Here is a 22,402-nt window from a genome sequence, read left to right as displayed (position 1 = left end):
GTTTACAACGAGGCATCTGTAAATTGTAGGCGAAGCAGCAGATGCAGCAGCAACACTTGCAAAACAGCCAATTCGATCATCGCCGGTAGTGATGAAGGGATAGGTGGCTAGGATCTTGCTGGGAGATTGGGAGTGTGTTGAAGATGGGGTGGAGTGGGCCAAGATGTTTGATGATTATATTGGACTTGGGCTAAATGTTAGACAATAGAGGTATTGAGGTGGACTAGCTGAGTGAACAGACCCCAACACCAAATGCCTTAAGTTGTGAGCTTGCCCAATTTTTAAATGCCTCAGGTTTCGGTCAGGCCCAAGCTCATGTCCAATGGATTTAGCTGGGTCCTTTTGACCCATTTTGTGACAAGCTTCAGAATAAATCTGAAGGGGGGTCAAGCCTGGGCGGTGATAAAGCTGAGGCCCATTCGGGGGCTTTAAAGGAATGGACCCAAGAAATTGATGGGTGTTTGAGTCCTCAATACTCCAGTTTGTTCAAGAAGGGTTCTGGGCATGTGAATAGGGTTAATAAGGAGAAAGACGATACAATGCAGGGAGTCAGGGACTATTTCTGGAAGCATCCAACTGGGGAAGAAGAATATGAGCACTTCATCCTTGCTCACTAGTGTTAGTGACAAGGTTAATGGAGAGTGTAGGAGGCTGGCTGAAGTCTATATGTACTTGGTGGGGCGGGGGACAAGACCTTGAAACAGCCCTTAGTGAATGATGCTAGGGGTTTTTGACAATGAATCATGAAGGATGGGAGGATGATTTTATGATTAAAGGAGATGATGTGGGGGGATAAGGTTGGCAAGGGAAACTCAAGTATGAATGCTGAAGGAAGCTTGTGTATTGTGAAATCTTTGAGTGGTCAGAAGGGGTTGGGAGGGTTAGTAAATGAAAGCAGAAGAGAAAATGGGGTGAAATATTGGAGAATGATGGTCTTGCGGCTAGTCAATTTGATCATGATGGTGCTTTGCTCCTATATGAATTTTGGGAACAATTTGGCAATGGTTCTGATTTGTCTGATTTATTTGGGGATTTGTCGTATATGCCTCCATTGCTGATGGAAGGTCTGGAGGGTATCCCAATCTATGACAATGATGGAATGGGCAAAAAACAGTTGTTTGCGGATGGGATTTTGCATGCTTAGGGGGAGGAGATAAATGGGAAGGACCTAGAAACTCAAAGCTCCATGATGATATGGTCTGTGGATGTCTGATTTGGGAGGTAATGAAGTTCAGTTGGATGGGGGTGAAGGAAGAGTAAAAAAGGCCAACAAGTATTAGCTAATTTGTAAGAAGGGCTTAAAGAGGGGTTTTCTTGATTGTTCTCCTTATTTTGTTTTGTTTTGTTTTATTGTTTTTTTCTTTTTTTCACTTGAGGATTTCGTATCCTCTCTTAGATTCTTAATTGTTCTCTTTATTTTGTTTTTTTTCCTTTTATTTTTTTTCCCTTGAAGATTTTGTATTCTCTCTTAGATTTTAAATCTTCTCCTTAATACAATTTCCTCTTTGATAAAAAAAAATACTCACCTAACTTAATCCTCGTAGTTTTTTCCTTCTTGCTAATTGTTTGTGGAAAGCTAAGGTTCCTTCTAAGATTAAAGCTTTTGTGTGGATTGTCATTCGTAATTGAGTTAACAGCTGGGATCTGTTACAAATCAGGTTATATTGAGGCTTTATCTCTTGATATGCATATAATATGTTAAGCTAGTGGTGAGGCACATGCTCATATCCTCCTTGATTTTGCTATGTCTTGGACTTTATGGAACAAGCTTTTGGTCTGCTCAGTGAGTGCTGGATGTTTTCTAGCTCTTCAGAGGAATTCTTGTTGACTCCTTTTAGAGGGTTTGGGAGGCGCAAGGATGCAACGACATTATGGTGGTGTGTAGTTTGTCTATCTTGTGAAGGCTTTAGCCAGAGATAAATGCTTTAAAGAGGGAACATAATAAATGAGTTCTAGTAACCACAATGGGAAATAAAATATGAAATTTTATTGATAAACTCTTATTATATTCCCTTGCTTTCTTCCACGCAGCTCCTTTTGGGGGAATGGCTTTGAAGTTTTATGACTAAGAGGGATCATTTGTGGAGAAAAGTCATTGTTGCCAAATTATGACTTTGATCATGTTGGAGTATACTTTGCCTAAAAGTTTAAGCTGTTTGTGGGCCAACAATGTGTATCAAGCTTTAACACTCCCCCACACGTGTAGACGACAACACATGGAGAGATAAACACATGATAAATAACACCCTTGATATGGAGCACAATAATTTTTTAAACACCACACGATGAACACGGGCAACATGACTAGAATCAAGGACCTCTTAGTAACCTACCATGTTAGAATACGACTTTACCTAAAAGCTTAAGCTGTTAGGTTGTGGGTCAACAATGTATATCAAGCTTTAGCAGATCACTATGGGTGGGCCTTTAAGGATAAACAGGAATCAGAATGGGGGTCTGGACATGGATAAGACAAGGGTGGAATGATTTCTCTGCTCTATTTTAATGTGGGGATGGGGGCAACATTCTTTTCTAACATGATCTTTGGTTTGAAGACCTAATTTGCTGAAAACTTTTTCTTGCTCCGCAACAAAGATGCTTTGGTGAGCTGTTGTTTTGTCGGCTCTATTAGAAGAGTGCCTTGGAACATTCCTTTCAAGAGAAATGCTCACGATTGGGAGCTACAAACCTTCTCCATGTTCTTTGATGCAGTGTTTGGAATAATAATTGACTCAATATGGCCAAGGCAGGCCACCTCCTATTATAAAAATCTGGAAGAAAGAAATCATGTTTGAAAAACAAAGCTAACTTCCCCCGGAAAGCCATTTGGAAGCCAAAGATCCTATATGAAATGAATTCTTTGTTAGGAAGCAATTTGGGACAGGATTTTGACTATTAATAACCTCCAAAAGAGGGATTAATTTTGGTGAACAGATTTCTATTAAAAAATGCTGCTAAAACTGTGAAACACATTTTACTGCATTGCTGTTGGACCAAAAATCACATTTTACTGCATTGCTGGAGTCTTTAGCTACTTTTGTTTATGGATACTATAGGTGGTAAGTGTTTATCTACTTGGTTTCATGGACATTACTGTCTAGACATTTATTTTTTTTGTTTTGTTTTGTTTTTTTTTTTTTTTTTGTTTTGTTTGGATCTCTTACCATGAATATAATTTTCTTTGGAACCTCATTTGTGCCCATGAAATGGGTTTTCACTTGTATAAAAATACTAAACATAGAGCTAATGATATTTTATATACTATATTAGATACAAAAGGAGAAAAAGACATTTATAAACTTGGTAGAGCTAGAGAAAGAAAATGCAAAGATTTAGGTAATTGAAAATATGTAAAGGATGAGAATGATAATGTCTTAACTAGAGAAGAAGACATGAAGGAAAGTGGTGGAGATACTTCGATAAGTTGTTTATTGAAAACCAAATGAAAGGTTGAACTTGGAAGTGCCAAGTGAGGAGAAGACTAAAAATGGAAGATTTATTTGCAAAACTAGAGTTCTTGAAGTTGAGATGACATTAAAGAAAATGAAAAGTGGGAAATTTATAGGATCATATAACATACCAATTGAAGTTTGGAAATGCTTAGGGGATAAATGAAATATTTAGTTAACTAAACTATTCAACATTATTATAAAACCAAGAAATGCCCGAGGAATGGATGAAACGCATGCCAATACCTTTATACAAAAGCAAAAGTGATATTCAAATTGTAATAATTATCATGGGCTTAAGACTATAAGCCATACAATGAAATTGTGGGAAAGGGTAATTGAACAAAGAATAAGACTAAAATCAAGGATTTTAGAAAATCAATTTGGTTATTTGCTTAGGAGATTAACAATAGAAGCTGTTTTATCTTTTAAGAACCTTAATGGAAAAGTTCAAGGAAAAGAAGAGAGACTTGCATATGATTTTTACTAACTTAGAGAAAACATATGATAAAAGTACCTAGGGACGTTCTTTGGTGGGTCTTAGAATAGAAGGGGTGGTATGTAGTAGATATATTGAGGTCATTTACGATATGTATGATAGGGTAGTGACTATTGCTAGGATTGTGGGAGGGGAATTTAGAGATTTTTCAATCACAATAGGTGTACATCAAAGTTCTACTTTGAGTCCTTATGCTTTTGCTTTAGTGATTGATGAACTTATTAGGAATATGCAAAATGAGATCCCTTGGTGTATGTTATTTGCAAATAATATTGTGTTAATTGATGAAAGTAGGAGCAGAGTGGAATCTAAGTTAGAACTCTGGAGAACCGCATTAGAGTCTAAAGATTTTAGGATAAGTAAGAATAGGACAAAATATATGAAATGTAATTTCAGTAATGTAAGGAGTAATAGTGGAGAGAAGATTAAACTTGATAATCAAGAAATTAATAGCACTAATAGATTTCGATATCTTGGATTTATTATTCAAGTAGTAGAAAAAATTGAAGAAGATGCAATACATAGAATTAATGCAGGTTGGGTAAAATGGAGGTGTGTGTCAGGCGTGTTGTGTGATTGTAGAATACCCTTAAAATTAAAAGGAAAGTTTTATAAGATGGCTATAAGGCCGGCTATGCTTTATGGTTTAGAACATTGAAGTTTCCAAAATGTGATGTGTTAATGTGGATGAGTGGTATAACATTAAAAGATAAACTTTTGATGAGCTATCTATTAGATGTGGGTAGAAGAGAGCATTAGCTAACCGATTTCTAGGTTTAGGATTGGCTTGAAAACTGTACTTAGGAAATAGTTGTGACTCCCTTGAGCATGCCTTTAACTTGGCACATGATTATGAGCAGATGAGTAAAGCTTAAATGGGAAGAAAATTTGGAAACACCTCGTATGACACTTACCAGAGAAAAGTGACATCCTATGAGAGGACTAGACCTACCAACACGGGTCAAGTCACTTCAAGAGGTAGCAATCCCACTGTCCAGCAGCCCTTGGACAAAGGAAAGGCTCCTATGAATGGGTCCTCCAAAAAAATTTCTGGGAATGATGTGTGCTACAAGTGTCATAAAAAAGGCCACTTTGCTAAGCAATGCCTACTAGAAACTTAGCAATTGAAAGAGAGGATGAAGAAGAAGAGTCGGGAGAGGAACACCCTTATATTCTTGAAGAAGTAGCTAGTGAGGATGAGTTACCTATAGGAGAAGAAGAAAATGCTTTAGTGAATGTTATGTGATGTATCATGGTGACCCCTCGAGAACAAGAGGATTGATGCTGAACTTCTATTTTTCATACTTACATCAAGTGTGGAAATAAGAGTTGCAAGATGATCATCGATGGAGGAAGCTGCATGAATGTGATATCAAAATCAGCTTTAGAAAAATTGGGATTGAAAGTTGAAGCCCATCCCAATCCATATAAAGTTGCTTGGGTAAATGCAGCAACTATGCCCGTAAGCCATAGGTGTCTAGTCCCTATCAAGATTGTGGACTATGAAGACAAAATCTGGTGTGACGTCCTTCCTATGGATGTTCCCCACATTCTATTAGGAAGACCTTGGTTGTATGATCTTGATGTCTCACACAATGGTTGAGCCAACACTATACTTTTAGGTGCAATGGAAATAAGATTGTTTTGAGTCCTCTAGAGCCTAAGAAGGACAAACAAGATATAGAAAAGAAAAGCTTGAAAAGAAGAGAGAAAGTTGGAACTTTTTTGCATGTTCTAAGCAAGAAGCAATTTGAGCAAGAGAGTAAGGAGACACAGGCTGTCTATATATTGTGGTAACCAAGGAAAATGACTCCTCTACTCTTGAAAATGAGACACCACATGAAGTGTCACCTATACTTGCTGAATTTAGTGATGTTATCTCTGAACCTCCAAATGAGTTACCTCCGACGAGAGATATCCAACATACTATAGATTTTGTTCCAAGATCATCTTTACCCAATTTGCCTCACTATAGGATGAATTCTAAAGAACACGAGGAATTGAAGAGGCAAGTTGAAGAGTTGAGAAGTAGGGGATTTGTTCAAGAAAGCATGAGCCCATGTGCATTTCTCGCCCTTCTTACTCCAAAGAAAGATGGAACTTAGAGAATGTGCATTGACAGTCGAGCCATCAATAAAATCAGAGTCAAATATAGATTTCCTATACCCAGGTTGGATGACATGTTGGATCAAATGGTTGGTTCCAAGATCTTTTCTAAAATTGATCTTTAGAGTGGATACCACTAGATTAGAATCAGGCCTGGAGATGAATGGAAGGCTGCATTTAAGACTAAAGATGGCTTGTAAGAATGGTTAGTAATGTCATTTGGTCTTACCAATGCATCAAGCACCTTCATAAGAGTGATGACTTAGATTTTGAGACATTTCATTTGGCATTTCCTTGTTGTCTACTTTGACGACATCTTGATTTATAGTCGAACAAGGAAAGAGCACCTAGATCACTTAAGAAGCGTGTTTGAAGTTCTAAGAGAACAGAAGTTATATGCAAATTTGAAAAAGTGCACCTTCATGACTTCTCAGATAATCTTTCTAGGATATGTTGTATCCGAGAGTGGAGTTTCTGTTGACCCTGAGAAGGTCAACGCTATCCAAAATTGGCCTATCCCCAGAAATATTCATGATGCACAAAGTTTCCATGGGTTAGCCACATTCTATAGAAGACTCATTAAGAATTTTAGTACTTTCATGGCACCCATTACAAATTGTCTTAAGAAAGGAGAGTTTGTGTGGCCCAAAGCTGCAACAAAAGCCTTCTTAGACATTAAGGAGCGGATGACAAAAGCCCTTGTACTACACCTCCCTGATTTTCAATAACTATTTGAAGTAGTTTGTGATGCTTCTGGTGTTGGCATCGGAGGAGTGTTAAGTCAAAAGGAACATCCTGTTGCCTTCTTCAGCAAAAAGTTGAATGATGCTAAGCAACGTTACTCTACCTATGATAAGTAATTCTATGCTGTGTCCAATCCTTAAGGCACTGGAGACATTATTTACTCCCGTAGGAGTTTGTTCTCTTTTCTGAACACCAAGCCCTTAGGTACCTAAGCACTCAAAAGAAACTAAATCATAGGCATGTAAAGTGGATTGAGTATATTTAGCAGTACACTTTTGTGCTCAAACACTGCGCCGGTATTGAAAATAAAGCTGCTGATGCTTTGAGCCGAGTAGTTGCCGCTTTACAAACTTTGGAAGTGAGAGTAATAGGCTTCAAGAGCATCAGGAAAGCATATTCTCAATGTTTGGAATTCTGTGACATATTCTCTAATTTGTTACAAGGACTATCCAGATCCCATCCAGACTATGTAATCCATGGAGGATTCCTATTCAAAGGAACTAGGTTGTGTATCCCCTCTACGTCTCTACGTGACCAATTAGTATGGGAATTGCACGTAGGGTGCTGCAGGTCACTTTGGTTGGGATAAAACCATTGCTATGGTAGAGGATAGGTTCTTGTGGTTTAGTCTAAAAAGGGATGTCGCTAGAGTTGTATCTCATTGTGGAACATGTCAATTTGCAAAGGGTAGAAGGCAGAACACTGGTCTATGCACTCCTTTACCAGTACCCCATACCCCTTGGTAAGATATTAGCATGAATTTTGTTTTAGGACTCCCTAGGACTGCTAGGAAGAATGATTCTGTGTTTGTTGTCGTGAATGGATTTTCCAAAATGTCCCATTTTATTCCATGTAACAAAACACATGATATCTCAAAAATTGTATCCATCTTTTTTAGAGAAATTGTGAAATTGCATGGTCTTCCCAAGACCATTGTTTCAAATTGGGATTTAAAGTTTGTCAGATACTTCTAGAAAACTTTGTGGGCAATGTTAGGTACTAAACTTCAGTTTTCTAGTGCTTATCAGCCCCAAATTGATGGCCAAACCGAGGTTGTCAATAGGAGTTTAGGAGACCTATTAAGATGCCTAGAAGGTGAGAACATAAATTCATAGAATTTGTGTCTTCTGATGGCTGAATTTGCATTCAATAGCTCATTAAATAGAACCACAGGCCTTAGCCCATTTCATGTTGTCACTGGTTATAAACCTAGGAAGCCGATAGATCTTGTCCCATTACCTCCACAGGTTAGAGTGAGTGAACAAGCTGATGCTTTTGCTAAGCACATACATGACCTACACTTTGAAATAAGAATGAAAATTAACTTGAACAATGAACATTATACATCTAGTGATGATATTCATTGCAGGTTACAAGAATTTTTAGATGGTGATATGGTTATGATCTGTATTCGTCCCAAACGGATTCCTGTAGGAAAGGTAAGAAAGTTGCATGCTAAGAAGATGAGTCCTTTCAAAATTTTAAAAAAAATAAGTTTTAATGCTTACATGCTTGATATTCCTGTTGATTTTGGCATAAGCAATGTTTTTAATATTAAGGATCTAACCCCATTTCTTGAAGCATCTTCTTTTGAGGAACCCTCCAGTTCTAACCTTGCAGGTGATCCCACCCCGTTCTCCACTCCTTATAAACATGAAACCCCTAAATTGCCTTTGCCCCCACCTTTACCCATACCCAAGAACCGTGATAAAATCGAAGAAATCTTGGATTACAAGACAACGTTCACACGTGAAAGTCAAGGTGTTATCCCAAGAGGGGGGGGGGGATGAATTGGGTTTATAAAATTTATTTTAAGTGTTTTTCTGAATTTTCAACCTTTGGAAAACTTAAGCAAACACACAAGAATGACTTAATGTTAAATCAATTACAATCCAAACACAAGCCAAATGCCAATCACAAACCAAACAATAAACAATTACCCAATCACACAATACTTAACCAAATTGTGAAAGCTTGCAGCATTTTCTTATTTCAGCGTTTGCCGATTTTCAGTTTGTAGCTCTGTATGAATGATTTTTTAAGCGCTCCTTTTGATAAAGATTTCCGCAAGCGGTTAATCAACGTACTCCCTTTAAGGTTTTCGCAAAATATTACCAATGTACTTTCTTAGATTAAAAAGTCTCTTCAATCTCAGTTTTTCAGCAAACTTGCACTTTGAAATACAATTTGTATATGCTGAAATTTAAATAGAAAAGGGTAGAGATTGAGTGAGACCGAGATTTTTTATGAGATTTGGCTTATCACTAGCCTACGTCCTCGCCTTAGGCAAGACCACCTAAGGATTCCACTAACTCGTTCCTTTGCGGGCGGAACAAACCGATTACAACCCTCCTTTAGGGTGGAGCCCCCTCTCCAAGCAATACCCCACGCTCGGTTACAATGATCCAATCACTTGAACAGTCAAGAAACAAGAAATAAGAAACAATTTATTTTGTACAAAGAATGCTCTCAGATAGAGCTTGTTAGTACAATTGAAATCACTATATACTTCAATAACAAATATCAAAAGAAATCGAGTTGAATCTCAATAACAATTTCACTGGATTACTTCTCTTAGATAAGAATCATAAATTCATATTGTAGTGCTCAGAGAAGAATGATTAGCAGCTCATAATTTCAATAATTCTCAGATTGGAAGAGTGAGCAAGAAAGAGCTTTGAGAGAACAAAAGAGTTTTCAGCTTAAGAACAGATTTTCAATTGCTTGGTGCAAGTTGATTAGAGAATACATGTATTTATAGACTAAAAAAGGTTAATTCGTGTTGCCCAAGTTTACTTGGAGTGTTTCCCAAGTTTTTACAAAATTTGGGGCACAAGAAACTTAAATTTGAATTTTAAAACTTTTAAAACATATATTCGTTAATAGTGTTCAAGTGCCTAAAGTCTCGGGGTTAGTCGCCTGAGGTTCTTTAAAATTATGATTTTTCAACTGAAAATAGGGTTAGGCGCCTGAGGTGACAAGGGTCAGTCGCCTGAGCCTACACTGCCTTTTCAGAAATTCATTAGGAAAATCTTCAGGTTCTTGAACTTATTATTCATTCGTTTGAGGAAAATTTTCAGGCGCGTGGGCTTACACTTCAGTCGCCTGAATAGACAAATTTTCTGTTTTTTAGTTCAATTTTCAAAAACACTTAGCTTGCTCGCTTTGTTACTTTATAAAAACATTTTATAGGGTTTTAAAATAAGGTCTCTGAGTCCAAGACAAACCCTAATGAGCTTCAAAACATTTCCACATGATATTCAATATGAAGTACTTACATAGTTTATCCTAAAGCCTTAAAAACTCTAAGCTTTGAAGTCTTCATATGAGTCTTTGCTTTGAGTCCTCTTAGACTTTGAGCTTGAGTCAACTTTAGGTTTCCACATGCTTTTGATCATTTTGGTTCTTTTGAGCTTCCTTTGGATCACTTTGAAGATAAGTGTGGCTTTATGTTCCTTGGTGATCTTGAACTTGCATTTCCTTTGATCTTTTGAACTTTGTCATTTAAGCATTCTTGAAACATCATCACTTAACAACACATGTTAAATTAACCTTCATTTGTTATCATCAAAATGAGATTCGAAAGTCATGTTAGACTAACAATCTCCCCTTTTTTGATGATGACAAATAAGGTCTAATGAGCTTCAAAACATTTCCACATGATATTCAATATGAAGTACTTACATAGTTTATCCTAAAGCCTTAAAAACTCTAAGCTTTGAAGTCTTCATATGAGTCTTTGCTTTGAGTCCTCTTAGACTTTGAGCTTGAGTCAACTTTAGGTTTCCACATGCTTTTGATCATTTTGGTTCTTTTGAGCTTCCTTTGGATCACTTTGAAGATAAGTGTGGCTTTATGGTCCTTGGTGATCTTGAACTTGCATCTCCTTTGATCTTTTGAACTTTGTCATTTAAGCATTCTTGAAACATCATCACTTAACAGCACATGTTAAATCAACCTTCATTTGTTATCATCAAAACGAGATTCGAAAGTCATGTTAGGCTAACAATCTCCCCTTTTTTGATGATGACAAATAAGGAGCAAAGATGAGAGAACCTTTGAAAAGGCTCCCCCTTATAATAAGCATGCCTTTTTAACAAATATGAAAAATGATGAATTCAAGTATGAGTAAGTTCAAAAATGGTAATCAAAAAGTCACAATCAAAAGTGCTCATGTCATCATATGTGCTTTTATTAAGTTTTCATGTTCATTTTAGCTTTTACTCTTGCTTTATGTTAAGATTTTATATGCTTTACATATTTGTTATTTGTTCATTTTTCATGGTTGCTTTCTGGAAATACTCGTCTCATTTTTGCTCTCCAAAATATCTCTCCCCCTTTGACATCATTCAAAAAGAATTGAGGGGCATATACACAAGTGGTTTAGCACATTAAAAGCATAGTCATTTTAAGAACATAGTCATAAGGACATAAGTAATAGAGGTTACAAGCCAAACTGAAAACAAAAACAAACAAAGCAACATAAAACAAGACCAATACATAGGGAGTTTTGAATACAACACCAAGTGATAAACAAATCAATTATCATTAGCATCATCATCATCTTCCTCTTGATCTTCTTCTTCATCACCTTCCTTTGATACTTCATTATCACTCCGAGGAGCAGAACTAGTGTCCATAGGATCAACACCACAGGATGAGCTAGCCTGATACTTCTCAATACGAGTGAGGCACTGATCAAGTGACGAATATGTAGTGTGAAGTGAAGATACATCCTCCCGAAGGGATTGAAGTCCTGATCTCATGTCTCTGCTGAAGGTGGAGAATTCATGATGAAAGGGAATGAACCAAGAAGGCGTATCAGCAGGAGGTCCTTGGTCTTGAGCTGGAGGAGGAGGAGGAGGTACAACTGCTGCTCTGAGGCCTTCCTCCTTTCAAGAACCAACCTTGATCGTGCTTTTCATAGCCCATCTGCTTGAGGGTTGTAGAGGTGAAGAGGTCATATCGGGTACGTTTGATGAACAACTCAGAAGGTGTGGTAATATTAAGTTAGCAAAAATAAGGTTCAACACACCTCTATATGGAAGAGTGACACGAGTGGCTTTCAACTTGGCCCTCATCCATTTCAAAATAAGGCTAGAAAGATCAAGCTTCTTCCCCTTTAGTAAACACTATAAAACAAAGCAGTTAACATAGGAAAGATGATCATACGAGCCAACCTTAAGTAGGATGTTGTTGGAGATGATTTTGTGAAGTATTTGGGTCTGGAGGTTCAATTGCTTATACATAGGTGGATGGCCAAAGTATACGGGTTCATTTACCATAATTAGAGGCAAAAAATCTTTGGGTTTGAAGCCTTGCTCTAGAATCCAAGTTTGAACAAAGCCGGGACATTCGAATTCACTCGAGGTGATATGCATAATGGGAGTTAGGATTTGAGGTGTCAAAACAATTTTCTTTCCTCTAACCTTAGTGGTTAGAACATTTTCTCCATGGATCATGTTGGCATAAAAAATTTGACTAGGTTGGGGTACATTCCTTTGGCTTGATAAACGACAAAATTTTTCCAACCGAAATTCCTAAGCATATGCAATATTTTAGGAAATTTGGAATCGAAGAAGGTGATGTCGATCACCTTACCAAAAATCGGGTCCGTAGAACAGAGAGTAGAACGATAACGAAGCTTTGATTGGGGAGTGACTAACCATTGCTTGATGTTGTTATCGTTCCTTCCGGAAGAAGATCCTCTGTTCACTGTGGTCTTAGTGCGAGGCATAGTTGTTTTTTTGGAGAATGGAACCCTAGAATCAGAGGGAAAGAGAGTAGGAGGAGTTTGAAGCTTTGATTCGAGGGATTTTGAGTGAGGAAGCAAGGGAGACCAAGGGTTGGAGCTTCGGGTGAGTGATGGAGCAGGAGTCAGTAGCCTGAAGTTAGGGTTTTCACGCTTTAAATATATAGATCCCGCGACTTCAGTCGCCTGAAGATTAAGTTCAGTCGTTTGAAGATTTACATAATTGAAATCTCAACAGGCAGTAGCACCTCAGTTGCCTGAGGTCTGCTGGTTCAGGCGCCTGAACCTTCAATATACAGTGCTCAGTCGCCTGAGCTTCCAAGCTCAGTCGCCTAAAGTCCCTCATTTTTCAAAATTCTCTTCTTACTCAATATGAAACCTACCTAAATCACTTCCCTACTATGTAACAACCCAAGTTCTCTTCTAATGGATATGAATTTTTCTTTGGGAAGAGGTTTTGTGAAGATATCGGCCTATTGGTCGTTTGTGTTTATAAATTCAAGTATGATGTCTTCTTTTTGAACATGATCTCTTAGAAAGTGGTGTCTTATGTCAATGTGTTTTGTTCTTGAGTGTGATATTGGATTTTTTGAGATGTTTATTGCATTTGTGTTATCACACTTAATTGGTATGGTGGAATATTCTAAATTGTAATCCTTTAATTGTTGTTTCATATACAAGGTTTGTGCACAACAACTCCCAGCTGCTACATACTCAACTTCAGCTATAGATAAGGCTACAGAGTTTTGTTTCTTAGAAAATCAAGACACTAGCAATCATCCTAGAAATGACAAGTCCCACTTGTACTTTTTCTATCTAGCTTACACCCTGCATAATCGGCATCTGAATAGCTAATCATGAATTCGGTATCCTTAGGATGCTAAAGTCCTAAATCTATTGTACCTATCAAATACCTTAGGATTTTTTTATAGCTATTTGATGTGATTCTTTAGGTGCTGATTGAAATCGTGCACACATGCATACACTAAACATTATATCGGGCCTACTAGCTGTTAGGTATAACAAACTTCCTATCATACCTCTATAATATTTCATATCTACCAGTTTCCCTATTAAAACATTCTAATATCTTTGGAGTCCATTTTATCTAGGTACCCATACTTTCTTGGGTTCGGATGGTTTAGCAAGTGATGTTTCTTTTATTCTCCAAACTTGTCTAGTTTTCACACCCTTCCTCTTTAATGGACATTCAAACTTAATGTGTCCTTTCTTTTTATATAGAAAGCATGTGGTGTGAGTGTAAGCATTTGAGGAGGTGCTAGGATAATTTTTAGAGGCTTTTGTAAAGTATCCAATGTATAGATTCTTTTTCCTTGTATTCTGAATTCCATTGAATCTTATGCTTTCTTTATTCAAAGACATTCTTTGTGCGCTAATCATTTTATCAAAGTTCTCCTTTCCTCTAGTAAAATTGTAGATTTTTTTAGTTTGATCCTCAATTTTTCTTTTAAGATCACCAATTTCTGAGTCTAGTATATTTTTACCTTTTTCTTGTAGTTTTACTTGGTCTTGAGACATCTTGCTGATTTTATTCTCTAGTTTAGAAATATATTGATCTTTCTCATTATTAATGGAAGTTTGGGATCTTATATCTTCTAATTCGTTCATCATCTTTTCATTCTTGCTTTCTAATATCTTGATTTTCAAATCTTTTTCTTTTTCAGCAAGTTTTTGAGATTCCGATTCTTTCATTACAACTTAATTCTTATTTTTTAATGATGTGTATCTTTTAGTCATATTGACTAGAATCTTATGAACTTTGAATAGTTCACTTTGTAGTTCTTCATAAGATGACATAATCATTGGATTCATTAGATGAATCACTATTATAATAATTAAATGATTTGGATGAGGAGCTTTGTCCTTCATCATCGTCCCATGCTATATAGCAAGCAACCTCTTGGTCACTTGATTCACTATTTGAACTACTTGTACTAATATTATCCCATGTAGTGGCTTTCATTGCCCTTTTCTTTTTCTTTTTGAAATCTTTCTTAAGTTGTGGATAATCCGGTTTTATGTGTCCAACTTCTTGCAATTATAGCATGTAGGAGATTCTTTCTTTGCTTCTTTCTTATTAGTTTCTTCTTCATCTAATTTTGAGTTCCGGATTTTTCTTTTAAATTTATTCTTCCTTCTAAGTATTTTTGCAAGTTTCTTGGATATGAAGGCTATTTCATTTGTATCCATCTCTTCTTCATTATCATCACTAGAGCTTTCTTTTGAGGCTTGAAAGGCAATAGATTCCTGGGCTTTAGTTTTTCCACTTCTTTCGTTTATCGACATCTCATACGTGAGAAGGGATCCAATTAACTCATCAAGGGAGGTATTTTTCATATTTTTACCTTCCGTTATTGCTGTGGCTTTGGGTTCCCAAATTGAAGGAAGTCCTCCTAGGATTTTTCTAATCATTTCATATGTTGTATAATTTTTCCCTAAAGCATTTAAAGAATTTATTATGTGTGTGAACCTAGTATACATGCTAGTGATAGTTTCTTCCGGATTCATCCTAAAGGCCTCATACTCGCTAGTGAGCATGTCGATTCTACTATCTTTAACATCTATAGCTCCTTCATAGGTTACTTATAACTTGTTCCAAATTTTTTTGGCTGACTTACATGTCATGACCCTATTAAACTCATTAACATCTAAAGCACAATATATTGCATTCATGGCACTAGAGTTTACTTGTATCTTTTTATAATCATTATCGGCCAAGTCTTTTTCTTCTTTAGGGACTTCTTTACCATCTACGAGTTTAGTAGGAATGTAGTCACCATGTGTGACAACCTTGCATGCTTTCCAATCCATGGTTTGAATATATATCCTCATTCTTTGTTTCCGAAATGTATAATTTAAACCACAAAAGATAGGGGGTCTAGTAGAGGATTGACCTTCAACAAATGGGAAAACACCTAGGTGCGGCATTTAGACCTTTATATAGCTTCTAATTAGGATTTGCTATAACTAGGCTCTGATACCAATTGAAAGTCAAGGTGTTATCCCAAGAGGGGGGGGGGGTGAATTGGGTTTATAAAATTTTTTTTAAGTGTTTTTCTAAATTTTCAACCTTTTGAAAACTTAAGCAAACATACAAGAATGACTTAATGTTAAATCAATCATAATCCAAACACAAGCCAAATACCAATCACAAACCAAACAATAAACAATTACCCAATCACACAATACTTAACCAAATTGTGAAAGCTTGTAGCACTTTCTTATTTCAGCATTTGCCAATTTTCAGTTTGTAGCCCTGTATGAATGATTTTTTAAGCGCTCCTTTAATCAAGATTTTCACAAGCGGTTAATCAACGTACTTCCTTTAAGGTTTTTTCAAAATATTAACCAACGTACTTTCTTAGATTAAAAAGTCTCTTCAATCTCAATTTTTTAGCAAACTTGCACTTTGAAACACAATTTGTATATGCTGAAATTTAAATAGAAAAGGGTAGAGAGTGAGATCGAGATTTTTTATAAGGTTCGGCTTATCCCCAGCTTACGTCCTCGTCTTAGGCAAGACCACATAAGGATTCCACTAACTCGTTTTTTTGTGGGCAGAGCAAACCGGTTACGACCCTCCTTTAGGGTGGAGCCCCCTCTCCAAGCAATACCCCACGCTCGGTTACAATGATCTAATCACTTGAACGGTCAAGAAACAAGAAATAAGAAATAATTTCTTTTGTACAAAGAACTAGTTAGTACAATTGAAGTCACTATATACTTCAATAACAAATATCAAAAGAAATCGAGTTGAAGCTCAAGAACAATTTCACTGGATTACTTCTCTTAGATAAGAATCAGCAATTTAGATTGTAGTGCTCAGAGAAGAATGATCAACAGCTCAGAATTTTAGTAATTCTCAGATTGCAAAAGTGAGCAAGAAAGAGCTTTGAGAGAACAAGAGAGCTTTCAGCTTAAGAATAGATTTTCAATTGCTTGGTGTAAGTTGATTAGAGAAAACATGTATTTATAGACTCAAAAAGGTTAATTCATGTTGCCCAAGTTTGCTTGGGGTGTTTCCTAAGTTTTTACAAAATTTGGGGCACAAGAAACTTAAATTTGAATTTTAAAACTTCTAAAAAATATATTCGTTAGCAGTGTTCAAGCGTCTGAAGTCTCGGGGTTAGTCGCCTGAGGTTCTTTAAAATTGTGATTTTTCAACTAAAAACAGGGTCAGGCGCCTGAGCCCACACTGCCTCTCCAAAAATTCATCAGGAAAATTTTCAGGCTCTTGAACTTATTCTTCAGTTGCCTGAGGAAAATCTTCAGGTGCCTGGGCTTACACTTCAGTCGCCTGAACAGACATTTTTTGTTTTTCAGTTCAGTTTTCGAAAACACTTAGCTCTCTTGCTTTGTTACTTTATAAAAACATTTTCCAGGGTTTTAAAACAAGGTCTCTAAGTCCAAGACAAACCCTAATGAGCTTCAAAACATTTCCACATGATATTCAATATGAAGTACTTACATAGTTTATCCTAAAGCCTTAAAAACTCTAAACTTTGAAGTCTTCATATGAGTCTTTGCTTTGAGTCCTCTTAGACTTTGAGCTTGAGTCAACTTTAGGTTTCCACATGCTTTTGATCATTTTTGGTTCTTTTGAGCTTCCTTTAGATCACTTTGAAGATAAGTGTGGCTTTATGGTCCTTGGTGATCTTGAACTTGCATTTCCTTTGATCTTTTGAACTTTGTCATTTAAGCATTCCTGAAACATCATCACTTAACAACACATGTTAAATCAACCTTCATTTGTTATCATTAAAAAGAGATTCGAAACACGAGCAGGTTCATACCAAAAGTTCTTGGTCAAGTGGAGAGGTAAACCACTTTTTGAGGGCGCTTGGATTTTGAAAGAAGACCTCCTTCGTCTTAACCCGATATTGTACTCCTAGTCCTTCACTTTTCATTCTTCGGAGAAGAATTCCTTTTGGCCCGAGAGAGATGATGGGGATCAGCAGGCCTTACCCCTTTCCTTCGCCGACATGGTGACACGTGAACGGCTTCCCGATGTCCACTTTAGTTCATAGCTATTTTGAAGGAACCCATGGGATTAATGGAAAATCATGCTTAAAGACTTTCGATACGAGAAGATCCAAATGAAGTATTAAAGCAAGAAGACCCATGTGGGCCCCACACGGTCTTATGGGCCCCACACGGAATTGGGCCTCCCTTTGACTTTTGTTTTATATTTAATTTGTAATCTTGCAAGACAACTTGCTTGCTTGCATGTGCATGTCTTAGTAAGTTGTGTTAGTATTTATTGTGTCTAGTAAGTTGGAGTGTTAGTAGGTTATTTCATATTGAGTCTTGTAAGTTGTTTTATTTATTTCCTTTGTCTCCCATGCTTGTATGGGAATTGTTAGTTGTTTAATGTCTTTGTCCCCCATGCTAGGTAAGCTTGTTAATGCTTTGTCCTCCCATGCTAGCTATATATATCCCTTCATTGTAAGAACAAAAGTCAAGTTTTGAATATTGATATTGAAAGGAAATTCCTTTGTTGAAGCTTGTTAAGCTTTGTCCAATCCTTGTGATTGTGTAGTGAGAGGCTACATCGTTCTCCTCAAGGATCAGGTGGTGCGAGACTACTATTGTATTCAGCGACGCCATCCCTATCTCACTTTACAACTTTGCTCCATCACCCACACAACCACCACCAAGTTACACCCAAGGCCAACAAACCACCATTCCATCGCAGCTTGTATATTACATTTCAAAGTTTGCACGAAGGACTTCAGGAGAGTTCTATCTTGTGTAGAATATCGTCAAGTCAACCATCATTTTGATTGGTAAAATTCAGCATTCATTTGGATCATTGCATACTTATAGCAGTTCCACTTCCATTTTTATGTTTCGAAGCTTGTTCCAAGGAATTTTCTGGCGTGGTCTAAGACTTGTGTTGAACGTCAAGCATCCATAGATTCTCATGGTAACTTCAGTTTCTGTTTGAACCCTTGTGATATCTTATAGCCCCTGCTATTACTAAACCTTAGTTTCAAATTCTGTATGTTCATATTTGATAAACCCTTTGCCTGAAATTCTCAATTCCAAAACTTGAATAGCATATCTGAATCCTTAGACTTTTAATATTACTTCTTGCTAGTCTAAATCAATTGTGGAATATTATTGTGCTAACATAGAACTACATTCTTGAAATATTGAAATAACATCTTTTCTGCATTTAACTTGATTCCTTTGTGAAAGAACCGATTGGGACTTATTTCAGAACAGCATCATACACCCTTTCAAAATCCCAATATGTGAAATGTTCTCTGGTTTATTGTGTTTATGTTCGGATATTTAAATTCTTAATTTAAAGTATATTGAATATATGTGCTTATGAGGGTTGAATCAGTAGGACTAGGCCACCCTTTCCCATCCTACATCATAACCCTTCCTAAGAAGAGCTTTAGTGCATTTTGGATCCTTTAGTTCAGCTTACTAACATTGTTTAGTAAAAAAAACAAATTTTATATTTGTTTTAAACTGCTATTGATAGAAAAAGTATATATATTTTTCACTTTCTCATTTATCACATGTGTGGTAAATTAATTAATAAAATACATTGTACACTCTATTAATCTATTAGGCACATTTTGACATACAAAAAATACAATAAAGTAAACAACTATTACTTTTATTTGTTAAAATAATAAAAAAACTAATAAATTTAGAGTTTCAGCCGGCAAAACATTCTTATTTTAGTTTATGATTGCATTACAATTTTTTGAACTCATTTCTTTATTTAAAATATTAATTTTAAAATTTGTAGTCTTATAGTGATGTAGAATGGATTCTTATAAAGTAGTGCTTTGTAAACATTAGGTTAAAAAATCATATGATTGTAAAACTTTTGTTTAAATTTGATCATTTATACATGCATACAACATTCAATTAAGAAAATTATCTTTTCCATTTAAAAATGATCACAGTAACAATTGTAAATATTCTTTTAAAAATACTTCCACATTGAAAACTTAAATTTAAGAAAACAGGAATATCTTTACTTTATGCAATAGTTTACAGTTCAGAAAAACTCTTAAAAATTAATTGATATTGTTTATATATTAGAGGAATAGTTTTTGCATATAATAATTCATATTTCACTTATTTACCAATAAATCAATTATTCTAGACTTGCTTTAATGATGATAGTTGCTAAACAAAGTATGTAATTTGAAACATGATCACAAACTTTCAAGTTGGATATAAGCTTGGTGCAATTTATATATGTCCCTAAGAAGACAAAATTTTCAAGTCCAATTTATCGTGTAAAAGAAATTATATACTACAATCTCGTGCAGACAATTTCATCGTAATCATTTTATATCAATGAAAAAATAAGGTCATTTTTTTTTAAAATTAAAAGAGTTAATACAATCCAAAACACCATAAATTAATAATTGATCTTCATCCATTTGATTGAACTATTCATACATGTTAAAGCTTGATATACATTGTTGACCCACAACCTTATAACTTAAACTTTTAGGTAAAGCGGTAATCTAACATGGTATCAGAGTTGGTTGCCAGGAGGTCACAAGTTTCTAGTCTTGTTGCCTGTGATTATTATGTGGTGATTGGTGTTTAGAAAAATTACTTTATTCCTTGTAATAGGTGTTATCTACTGTGTGTTTCTCTCGACGTGTGGGCTGCACGTGTGGGGGTGTTAAAGCTTGGCATATATTGTTGACCCACAACCTAACAACTAACGGTAAAGTGGTAATCTAACAGTACATTGTTGGGGGGAAAAAACTATTTTATTTAAAGTTGACAAAATTAGATATTTCATATAGCATATAATCTAGATATAATTATTTTATTTTTTTTTGGAAAATATTTACAGCAATTAGGAATAATTGTGGGTTAACTTGATCTTTAAAATTCAACTTTGTTTTTTGAACTGAGTGAAAGTTGGTAAGGTGAGTTACATGCAAAAAATTAGTCAGTCTTTTTACATCAAGTCAAAGTTAGTGAAGTATTTTGCTACTACAAAAAATTGTGTTTTTTTATAGCTTCAACCCAAAATAATTTGAAGGAAAAATGTCTTCCATGGAAATTATTTTCCAATCCAACCAAGTGGGGTCATTATTTTCTTTTTTATTTTATTTGCTGATATCATACCCGAGCTTTCATTTGTGTAACTGTATACTCATTTTTCTTTAGTAATTGTATTTACTTCAATTTGTTTTTACTTGTCTTTTGTTGTTCCCTATTGCTAAGTAGAGTGTTCAATAACTTGTGGAAAATTTGGAGTCAAGCTCCCTGTAATGCTTTTTTTTTCTCCTTTTTGTTGGGAAATTTTATAAACCTAGAAGTGTAATGTTCTTGAGGCATTTGCTGTTTGACTGTGCTTGCAATTGTCTGTCAAATTTAGACTTGGATTGACCATATTAAAACCATTTTTGAACCTGGCATCCTCCAATTGTTGATTACAACATTTAATTTGCTTTATTAGATAAGGTACACAAACTTGTAATTTTGGATTTTTTTTTTTCATTATTAGGTGGGAAGCTGCGCAAATTCCAAAAGTGAAGGTGGCCAAGCTTGAGAAGAGTAAACTTGATAGTGAGCAGACTGTTTACATGCCAATGATCCCTGATATAGCCAAGTGCCCAGACCATTTGCTGCCTATGAAAAAGTGGGAAGATGCATTCCTAGCTGACTTTTCTGAACTAAGGCTGGTGCGTCATTGTCCTGTTTTCTGTGAAAGCTTTGTTCTACTTAAAATCACTTATTATCCAAAAGAAGCCAATTATGCAAATTTTGCGAAATAATAGTAACCCTTGTGGTGCATGTGATTTTCTGTCCTCACTTGTTGCCTTTAATGCATCTCTTATCTTTTGATACCTGATGATAGTCACAGGAGATAAAAGTGTGACAAAGTGCTAAGGGTTATTCAGTTATAACTGATTATCTGCAGCCAAGTTATTTTAATTGAAATAGTGTTTTTGTCAGTAGAAATATTTGAGAAGTGAAAGTTGCCTTGTAAGCGGGGCAGCATTTGAACAAATGAGTTTTGAGTGAGCCCCCACGGGCTGAGCTTTGGAATTTCTCATGAGTGGCACAACCGATTTGCACCCAAATTGTGATCCTATATAAGCGAAGATTGATAGTTGCAGCCTTCTACCTGTACTGGATGGTTGTGCGATTTGTCTGTTTAATGGATCAATTTTATGATGCAGTACTGACTTCTGTGCTTTTTCAATCTTAACTCAGGCTGTGTCAGGTCTGGAGGGGTCTAATATAGAAAATTTTGACGAACTGCAATCGATATTTAATTTTCATGAATGCCGTCCGCTTCCTGAGAGTGCCACTGTTGAAAATTTTGACAAGCCTACAGTTGGAGTTGATTCCTTTGAGTCTCCTGATTCTTCCAGTATCAAGCATCCTGATGTCCAGCAGTCTGTCTCGACTGCTACTGAGTATGCTGCCTCAGTTTCTTCTGGGGTGCCCTCCACTCCTAAATCATTAGCTAATGAATTCTCCATCAATGATCCTACATTATCTGTGATTCAAGGGATGGACTCTGTAGCTCGAGCTTCAATGCTTAGGAGGCGCATAAGCTCTGCTGAGCACATGAGCACTCTGTCAAGGAGTGACTGTCTCTGGCTATTTGCTCTGTGCGCGGCTGTTGATACACCGCTAGATGCTGACACTTGTGCAGCCCTTCGGAGTTTGCTTCGAAAATGCGCAATCTTGCGTGCTGCAAAATCTGAAGTTGATGATGAGGTTGTAATGCTGAATATTCTAGTCACAATATCGGGTAGGTATTTTGGGCAGTCAGAAAAATGAAAGCTCCTGTATTTATATGTGTAGGTATTTGCTCAACTA

At 36.1% G+C, this 22,402-nt stretch overlaps 1 protein-coding gene across 1 annotated transcript in view; it reads left to right on the top strand.

The window, feature by feature from the left end:
- The window catches only part of LOC131152195 (uncharacterized), a 30,016-nt gene that overhangs the window by 7,437 nt on the left and 177 nt on the right, over window positions 1–22,402 (top strand). Inside the window, exons 3-4 of the mRNA XM_058103917.1 lie at window positions 21,075–21,252; window positions 21,788–22,334. Of these exons, the coding sequence (XP_057959900.1) occupies window positions 21,075–21,252; window positions 21,788–22,334 (725 nt within the window). The remainder of the gene's footprint in view (window positions 1–21,074; window positions 21,253–21,787; window positions 22,335–22,402) is intronic.

Source organism: Malania oleifera, chromosome 3 (assembly GCF_029873635.1).
Source record: "Malania oleifera isolate guangnan ecotype guangnan chromosome 3, ASM2987363v1, whole genome shotgun sequence".
NCBI classification, from domain to species: domain Eukaryota; kingdom Viridiplantae; phylum Streptophyta; class Magnoliopsida; order Santalales; family Ximeniaceae; genus Malania; species Malania oleifera.
This window is presented reverse-complemented; position numbering and strand designations above follow the sequence as displayed.